Below are 9,423 nucleotides of genomic sequence, written 5' to 3'. Positions count from 1 at the left end.
CCGGGCGCGCATCACTCCGCCCCAGACTCCTGCCAACTGCAGGGGACGCGGTCCGGCGACCAGTCCATCCCACCTCACAGGCAAGTCCGGGCCAGCCGGACCTCACGCAGGACCCAGATGACAGGTCGCCGGCAGCGGCGGCGGCAGCAAAAGCCACCCGCCCCCAGTGCCCATAGCCACCAAGCTAAGGATCCCCCCACCCCCCGCCCCGACTGGACCGCAGAGAAGCGTTGCTATGGAAACCCTCTGAGGATCACATGACGGCACCGGACGACCAATTGCCTCTTCCCTCAGCCCGCGGCCCCGCTTTCGGCCCTCCCCGGCCCCGCCCCCTCCGCCCCCGCCTCCTTCTCCCAGCCCCGCCCCTTTCCTGCAGAGAGCCCGCGCCTGCGCACTGCGTTCAGCGCGCTCCCTCCCTCGCGCGCGCTCCCCGGGGAAGAGCGGGGGCGGCGTAGGAGGCTAGAGAAGAGCAAGAAGCTGAGGAGGAAGGAGCGCCGCCAGCGCGCAGGCCCAGAAGTGCCCGAGCCCGGACTGCCGGCTACGCCCCAGAGCGGAAGAGGGAAGTGAAGGCGCCAGGCAGCGGGTTCCTGGTAGGCTTCGCTTACCGAGGTGGAGGCAGCAACCCAGAGGAGGCTCTCGCCGCCGGTCCGGATCGGGGATGTCGAAGAACACGGTGTCGTCGGCCCGGTTCCGGAAGGTGGACGTGGATGAGTACGACGAGAACAAGTTCGTGGACGAGGAAGACGGGGGCGACGGGCAGGCCGGGCCCGACGAAGGCGAGGTGGACTCCTGCCTGCGGCAATATCCTTGCGTCTGCTGGCCTCCCTTCCCCGTCCCGCCCCGCCCCTCTCCCGGGACCCCGCAGCCCCCCGGGCCAGGGGCGCGGAGCTGCCCCCAGCGGCGCATGACTTAAATCCGTCTCTCTGGGGGCCTCCGCTCTGAGAGGGCAGGGGACACTCCCATTTCTACCCGAGTCGCCTCGAGACCCCGGGGACCCGCCTCGGAAACTCGCCCTTCCCGGGGCGCCCTGCCCGCCCCGATTCCTCAGGTTGCGGCCGGAGTTCCTGCCTCCGGGAACTGGCGGGGCCGGCCGCGCCCTCGCCGCGGCGCAGGGGGAGGCATCTGGGGCTGCCCTCTGGCTCTCGGGGGGCGCTCACGTTGTCCTCCCCAGGACGGTGCTGGCCGGAGTCACCTCGGCTCCAGAAATTTGTGATTGGGAGTTAGCAGGCTGCTGCTTCTGTTGGGTGGTTTGGTTTTGGCAGCGTTGGGAGAGTTTATTCCTTGCTGGGAGGGATGGGGCGGTTTGCTGAATGGAGGCTCTCGGTCCTTTTAGCCCCTGGGCGTTTTTAAAAAGCATTATTATGTAAAGAGAAAGGAATTTGGCAAGATAAAGATTGCAAGGTACAGAATTTGTTAACCGGGAGGAAGGGAAAGAGTACGAAACACCCAGCTCCAGAGAAGGAAGGTTGGAGGCTTTTTACCTGATAAACGAGGGACAATAGAAAGAGGGATTGCATATGGAGAATCCCTGGAAATATTTAAAATAAACCCCAGTGAATAAAATAGACGATGAGTCATTTGTACAAAGCAGGATCATTTTTGTAACCCTGAAATCGTTTCCATTTCAGTTAAAATGCGGCTGTCAGTTCCTGGGTTTTGTTTTTGCATATTTGAATATTCATAAATTTGCACATTTGCATCACATCTTTTTTAGAAGAATGTAAATGTTGCAACAACTAATGCTGTAATTTTAGAGAATCTCAATTACTGAATTCACTCATTTCTAATTATTCTTGAATGTATTATAAGATAGGGAAGACTCTAAACCCTTTCCTCATCAGTGTCGTATTAAATAAAGTATAATGGAGAAATATGAGTGAAAATAATGGTTGTAACTATATCTAGTCTTAAAGGCACCTAAAATACAGCACTAAACATTTATCAACATACAGATGTTTTTTTGATTTCCACAACTTTCACAGTCAGCTGTTGCTATTTTGCATTACTTAAATACTTAAATGCTTTAGGTCTTAAAAATGAGCCAGTCTGCAAAGACGGCTTTTCTAGAAGTTCCATTAACCCTTGAAAATAACGCCACCCAGAGGGGTTTTTTGGTTTTGGGGCTTTTTTTGGTCAGACTTTTTTTCTCTTTCTCCCAGACATAAGCAGTGGACATGACTCTGTCTGAAAACACTCTTTGTGGTGGATAAATGATGTTTTGTGAACTAACTTTAGGTTGATGGGTGATGAGTCTTAACTGGTACCGCTGTATCCGTATAATGGATCTGCTTTTTAATCACTATAGTAAAATAAAAAGATACTGTCTCTTCTCTTGTTGCAACCAGAAGAGACCAGCTCTGAGCCAGGCACTACAGATGGAGGAACAAGTGAACTCTGTGGTTTTCCTTTTAGGGGAATGACTGTATATTCTGACAGTCTGATTGGCCTTCCGTGTCTCATACTTGCTAACTCACTGGTGCTTTCAAAGACTAAATTTAATAGGTATGACCTAAAACAGTTTCAATAACCTTTATGAAATATAAGAGAAAATAACACAAAACAAAAATTAAGCTACTACCTAAAGGTCCTTGAATTACTAGATCTTTTATAGTGCCTCTTTTCATTAATATTGAGAGATTGCTGAGGTATATCATTTAGAGTGCTGCAATAATCACCAGCATTTTCTACCCGCATTTCAATTCATATAGAATATGATTCTAGCAAACATTTGGTCTTTATTTTTCCAGTCAGAATCACATAAAAAGAAATCTTGGTTGAGAATATGCTGTTTCATTTTGGGACCTGATAATTCTGAGATATGTATAATTTTTTAGAAATGTAACTGGATAATGTTTGCATCTGTGTCTTACTGGAAAAGAAAAGGCTATCACCAAAGTGTTCATTTAGTAGTTAGAGCCAGACAAGAACTGGTCTTTGCCTTATTACTTTCTCTTATGTCTTCAATATTTTACATTTGATTGACATCCTTGAAACCAACATGCTGAGTTTTCCAATATTCAACAGAGTGACTGTGGTAATTTTTCTTTCTATGCATAAAGTCAGGTCTTAAGAACCAATGATATTTACAGTGCTTTCCTGAGGGCTGCCCTTTGGTGCTATCCCCTTAACCTGCATCACAGGAAATATGACCGCCGCCCTCCAGGCAGCTCTGAAAAATCCCCCTATCAACACCAAGAGTCAGGCAGTGAAGGTAAGTCCCAGACACACAGTGATCTCTGCTGATACCAAAGCTTTCTTACCAGTATCCTCTGAAGTGTCGTGAAGTCAACAAATATTTTAACCATTTATTGTCTTTGATGTGGAAGAGCTTACTCTGTAGTTTGATAGGTAAAAATTTATATGTGAAAAACAGCAATCCAATACTGAGTTATGAGAATGAGAGCTTTTTTGTGTGTTATTGGAGGCACTTGGGTTGAATTTGAGCAAAGGCCTGAAGAATAAACAAAACTCTTGCAAAATAAACAGATTCTATTTGGTTGCTTTTTAGAAATTTTTCTAAATTATGCAAGTATTAAATGTTTATAGAAAACTCAGAGAAGTGGGGAGGAAAGCATAATTGTCATCCCCCTGTCCAGAGGTAGCCAGTTATTACTTTTTGGTGTTGCTGTATGCTTACAGAGTTTTTGTATTAGTTGTCTTGCCTTTTTTTTTTTTTTTTTTTAATGGAGGTTTATAACTGGCTTTTTTTTTTTTTTAATATATATGAACATCTTTCCTTGGCAGTAAGTTTATTTCAAAAGCATCTTTTTTAATGGCTGCATATAGATAGGCTGCAGTTTACATGTAACTAATCTCCTTTGTCATATGTTTAGGTTATTGACCTGTTGTTGTAAACAGTACTGAAATGAACATTTGGGGTATATTGTTACCTTTTTTCTTTGAATGAATTCCTAGAAGTTAATTGCTGGGTTTTTAGAATGCACATTTTTTAAGGCTTTTGGTACAGGTGGTAGGTATTGCCAGAAAAACATGACTTAGCATCCCCAGCAGCGATCTTTCTGGAAATTCTGGAGAACTTACTTACTGATTGTTTAAAATGAAGCCCAGAGTTCTGACCCCATTGTCTATAGGAACCCTAAGGATCCCTTTAACTGAATACAAGTAATAATTTAAGTAGATGTATAATAATTACCTCACCAACAATGAGAGGAAACATTTTCTTTGGTTTTTGAAAATGATGAGAGAGGTCATTGAAATTCCATTTTTACCACCTTCTGCTTTTACATAGGTGAGTTTTTATCACAGTATGCGGGTGGGAAGTTATACCTGTGGTGGTTAAGAATATTTTTCTAAATTGGGTAATTGCATAGTCTTTAAACTGAAGACAACGATAGGTGGTAGAAACATTCTGTAAACTCCTGAACATGAGGAATGCCAAAGATAACACTCTTGAATAGGCGAGGTGAAATTGTTGAAAGGGTAAATTAAGTGTTCTCTGCTTCCTTCATGGGTGAAAAAATGACTTTGCTCTTGGAGCAGCCTTTTATCAAAGAAAAAAAATTCGTAAAATGAAGATCACTATATCTTATATCTTGATTGTAGATATGAAACTTAAAATGAGTGTTCTTAAAAGCTTATTTTTATTTATTATTATTGAAGGATGGTTCAATATAGAATTGTAGTTCATTTTTTTCTTTGTCCTCGGGGTTTTTTTGAGGTCAAGAAGTAAAATTTAAATACAGATTTAATAAAATGGGCAAGTTATCATAAGTGTTTGTAAGCAAATCCTTTAAGCTCTCCTTCAGACATGTCAAGAGTCTGTCCCCTTCCACTGCTCCGATGCAAGCCCAAGCCAGCCTATGTTATCGCAGTCCCTTCCAAACTGGTCTCTGCCAGCTCTGCCTCGTTCCCTGGCCCCCCCCCCCCGCCCCCCCCCCCCACCAGCACGGCATCAGCTTATTCTCGGCATGGCAGCCAAAGGGATCCTGTTAAAATACAAGTCAGTTTATCACTGCTCTTCTCAAAACCTTTCAACATCTTCTCATTTCTCTTAAACCCAGAATCCTCACAGTGGCCTGCGGGGCTTATGTGGTCTGTCTTCCCGCTGCCTCTCTGACTTCCTGTCCTACTATTCTGCCATATCGCTCTGGCCTCCAGGGAGCTTTCTGCTGTCCTTTAACACCTTGGACACACAATAACAGCATTTGTTCTTTCCTCTGTCTGAAATGGTTTTCTCAGATATACCCAAGGATGCTTCTTTATGTCCCATCAGGTTTTAATGTCACCTCAGTGGAGCCTTTCTGGAACAACCACTTCACACGCACGTCTAAATGTTCTGTTCTGGGGCGCCTGGGTGGCTCAGAGGGTTATGCCTCTGCCTTCAGCTTAGGTTGTGATCTCAGGGTCCTGGGATCAAGCCCCACATCGGGCTCTCTGCTCAGCGGGGAGCCTGCTTCCCCCTCTCTCTCTGCCTGCTGCTCTGCCTACTTGTGATTCTCTCTCTCTGTCAAATAAATAAAATAAAATCTTTTTTTAAAATACATTAATTAAAAATAAATAAATTGATAGATAAAAATAAATGTTCTGTTCTTTATTTATCCCCAGGATCGAGCAGGCAGCATTGTTTTGAAGGTGCTCATCTCTTTTAAAGCAAATGATATTGAAAAGGCAGTTCAATCCCTGGACAAGAATGGTGTGGATCTTCTAATGAAGTATATTTATAAAGGCTTCGAGAGCCCCTCTGACAATAGCAGTGCTGTGTTATTGCAGTGGCATGAAAAGGTAAGTTACAAATTCTAAGTCACTATGACTGGCTCCTTTATAATAGAAAGTAACCATGACACACCTTCTACCACCTAAATAATTATTTTGACTTCTCGGCTGTACATCTTTGTTTTTACAAATAAATGCATGAAAATGCAAGTTTAGATTTATGCTTACTGACCTTGGTTTTAAGAGATTCTCATTTACAACACATTCAGTGATGAAAACACACACTAAAGAGATCGTAAAACTCGTCTTTGTCAAGTCATTTGACGGCTCATCTGTGACCAGATAAAGAGAGCTAACTTTTATGGATGGGGTAACCAGGATTTTCCCAAGAGGGCCCCAGTTTATACCTGTTCTCCCAACATAATTATGACTAGTTCCCTTTCAGTCTCCAGTGTACCAATTGGAGAGTAATGTATATGGTCACTGTACCATTAGTTGATGTTTCATTTAAACCTTACAATGACCCTACAAGGTATATAAACATCTTTGTCATCCTCAGTTTAGAGATGAAGAGCCCACTTAAAAACCTAAGCCACGTGGTTCTTGTCCAGTGTCAGGATCATAGCAGCCATTGGTGGAGCACTTACTGTATTCCAAGCACTCTCCCAAGCACTTCACAAATATTAACGCCATTAATCCTCATAAAAATACTAGGAGAGAAAGCTTGTTGTCATACCTGTTTAGGTGGATGGAGAAACTGAGGCCCACGTTAAGCCTTGATTGCTTCCTGACATCAGTCACCAGTTTTTTGCCATTCTGTCTGCTAAGTAATTCTCCAGCCATGCACTCGGATACCTCCCTAGTGCAGCTCTTTGCAGCCTCTCTCCTTCTGTTGCTGTAACTTCCTATCCGGGCCTCCAGCTACCAGTTCTGCCTCCCTCAAATCTGTTCTCCACCCGGTTGCCAGAATGCCATCTCTCCAATCCAGATCTACCCTGTCAGCCACCTGCAGAATGAAGCCCAAGTTCCCAAGTCTAGCCGCTCCTCTGCTGTGTTGTCCTTCCCCCCGTGCTCCGGCAGTGAGCAGCATAATCGTGTGCTTTCCCAGAATACACTGTACTGTTTCACACTCCTCGACCTTTGCTCAGGATTTTCTCTGTGCCTGAGTGCCTCCTCATGGAGGGCACACCTCTGTCACTGCATACATTATACTAGCATGTTCTCCTTACATATCTGTCCCTTCCTGGTAGACCAGAAGAAGCTCTGTCCCTAGCATCCAACACGGTACCCAGTACACAGAAGTATTCAGGAAGTAAGCCAGAACTTTCAATTCCTGATACTCTAGACTTGCAGTTTTTGAAGGTAAAGTCAAAATTAAACTTCCCAAGTTCTTAGCTATTGAATAATAACATTCTTAGCTTGGGGGAATAAAAAGAATCTGACAGACTGGCTAATCTAAATGGAACTTAGGGCAGTTGATCCCAGTTTGAATTTCTTCCTGACAGAGCTAAGAGAGCAATATGCATTCCTAATTTATATGTAAGCGCTTGTTTTAGGCAAGCACATGCTGTAAGAACATCCTATTACGCGAAAACAACATAGTAGAATATCAGCTACTGTCTCACTGGCATGTGGGTGCACGAGGCAGGGACTCCGAAGGTGGTGTGGGTCTCTGTGTGCTGAGAACAGTGCCTGGCGCACAATGGGTGTGCAAGAAATCCGTGTGAAAATTAATGAATCCAAAGCCGATAGCTGGACACATTCCTTCTTTAAGAAAAATGTTTTAGTTGGTATGAGAATTGACCCTTTCTGATCCCATCAGCACTTACATTTTGGTTTCTTCTTAGGCACTTGCTGCTGGAGGAGTCGGATCCATTGTTCGAGTCCTGACTGCAAGGAAAACCGTGTAGTCGGCAGGAACTGGATAGCCTGTGGGTGTGTGGGAGTCGCTGGTACAAAGACCAAAACAACCAAATGCCACCGCTGCCCTTCAGGCAGCATCTGTTTCTCTCAGCTTTGCCTTCTTGCTTCCTTTTTTCATATCTGTAAAGAAGAAAATCACATATCAGTTTTCCTTTCATGAAAATTGGCATAATACATAGGAAATGTTTATGAACAGGAGTATTCCATGCTCAAAAACGATTTCAGTGTATACCTGTCTGTATATAGTACAATTTGCCTTCAAGTTTAATTGTGCAATTTTAACCCCTATTGGCTTGGTGGGGTTTTATTTTGTTTTGCATTTTTTTAAGGTGTTTTGTTTTGTTTTTGACTAATAGTGAGAAATTTGATCAGAATTTGAGGCCAGTTTCCTAACTCATTGCTAGCCAGGAAATGATCTTTATAAAAAATACAGTTGAGAAACTGGCAGCTATTAACATTGCAAAACTGGACCAGAATTCCCTTATTTAAGCAAAATGTGTTTCTGGAATGAGTGGTGGGTGAACACCACTCCAAGTTGCAGCTTTGTTTCTGCTTATCTCCAGATCACATGAGTTTAAGTACGCTTCCTCCTCTCTGCATCCGATAATCATGGCCTCTCGATTTCTTTGTGGTCTCCAGGGTCCAGAGCAAGGAGTCTTGCTCTACAAAAATGTATCTAGGAAATGCCAGAGCCAGTTTAGCACAAGCATAAAACTTTGTTCTAATAATATGACCCAATGTGGGGAAACTACTCCAAATGAGAAAAGACGTGGAAACAATGATGAAGTTCAAACTCTGGGCAGCCTCTGAATGAAACGCTCTTTTCTTTAGAAATATAATAGCTGCCTTAGACATTATGAGGTATATAACTAGTGTTTAATATGCCCTATAAATGTCTTCAGTGTTCTTCAGGGTAATTAGGATCTTAAAAGATTTGGTTCAGATCCAGACACATTAACAGCCTGTATTTTAGCTCAGTGGTTTTTAAAAAAGGAAAATGCCACATAATAAAAAATGTTTACTTTGTTGGACAAACCAAATCGGTTCTCAAAAAATGACCGGTGCTTATAAAATGTTATCATTCAGTATCTCCAAAACAAACCACCTGAATGCACATGACCAAGAGGGAAATCAGCCTGTGTTTAGTATTTACATTGGACAGCAGTTTTGTAATCACTGTCTTATGTGAGAACTGGTGGAGAAATTCTATAACCTCTTTGCTGTTTTTGATACCTGCTTTTTGTTTTGTTTTGTAAAAAATGATAAAGTTCAGGAAATAAAATGTCAGTGTTGAATAATTTATTTTTCTCTTATTTTAATACTTATGAATGTGGGGTTAATTAAGGGGGAAGATTTCCTCTTTTCCCAGTAGGTTATGGTATTTTCGACAAGAAGTAATTTGGTACAGAAGATTTCTAAATCTCCTTTACGTAAACATATAAAGGAGAGAGTCATTGATGAAGGCAGGGTACCGCTGGAGCCTTGGGAATGATTCCATAGCCATCTGGATGCCAGCTGAGCCCCCAAGTATCACTGCCCAAAGACCAAAACTAGAATGTGCCAGGTAGCCTAGCAGCTGTGGTCCGTTGCTCCTAGCCTGTACACCCTTTCTCACTCCACAGCCTCTCTTGTGTCCACACTGGCCCTGATTAGATGCTTGCTCTAAAGCTCTAGAAACCGAAAGGGCAACTCAGAAGGCTGGGAGTTAAGCGAAAAAATAGATAGTCAAGTAGGTACAGCATAACCCCTTACAAACTTGAAAATGAAAACCGAAGTATTGCAATACTTCTTTGTAAAATACTTCTTAACGTCATTTTCATGACTATC

At 43.3% G+C, this 9,423-nt stretch overlaps 1 protein-coding gene across 1 annotated transcript; it reads left to right on the top strand.

Moving 5' to 3' along the window:
- The first annotated feature begins 539 nt into the window (after positions 1-539).
- On the top strand, positions 540-8,878 carry ARPC5 (actin related protein 2/3 complex subunit 5). Its single transcript, XM_032319048.1, has 4 exons — positions 540-801; positions 3,139-3,211; positions 5,566-5,742; positions 7,521-8,878. Exons 1-4 carry the CDS (start codon positions 659-661, stop codon positions 7,581-7,583), a joined length of 456 nt encoding a protein of 151 aa, XP_032174939.1. The 5' UTR covers positions 540-658; the 3' UTR covers positions 7,584-8,878.
- Positions 8,879-9,423: the final 545 nt, after the last annotated feature.

Source organism: Mustela erminea, chromosome 17, assembly GCF_009829155.1.
Source record: "Mustela erminea isolate mMusErm1 chromosome 17, mMusErm1.Pri, whole genome shotgun sequence".
NCBI lineage: Eukaryota > Metazoa > Chordata > Mammalia > Carnivora > Mustelidae > Mustela > Mustela erminea.
This window is presented reverse-complemented; position numbering and strand designations above follow the sequence as displayed.

What these genes read in the sequence shown, in the direction of transcription:
- ARPC5 (XM_032319048.1), top strand. Translation starts at nt 659, where the DNA reads ATGTCGAAGAACACGGTGTCGTCGGCCCGGTTCCGGAAGGTGGACGTG. An exon ending in GTGGACTCCTGCCTGCGGCA is followed by an intron (nt 802 to 3,138) that starts ATATCCTTGCGT and finishes AACCTGCATCAC; the next exon opens with AGGAAATATGACCGCCGCCC. An exon ending in CCAAGAGTCAGGCAGTGAAG is followed by an intron (nt 3,212 to 5,565) that starts GTAAGTCCCAGA and finishes ATTTATCCCCAG; the next exon opens with GATCGAGCAGGCAGCATTGT.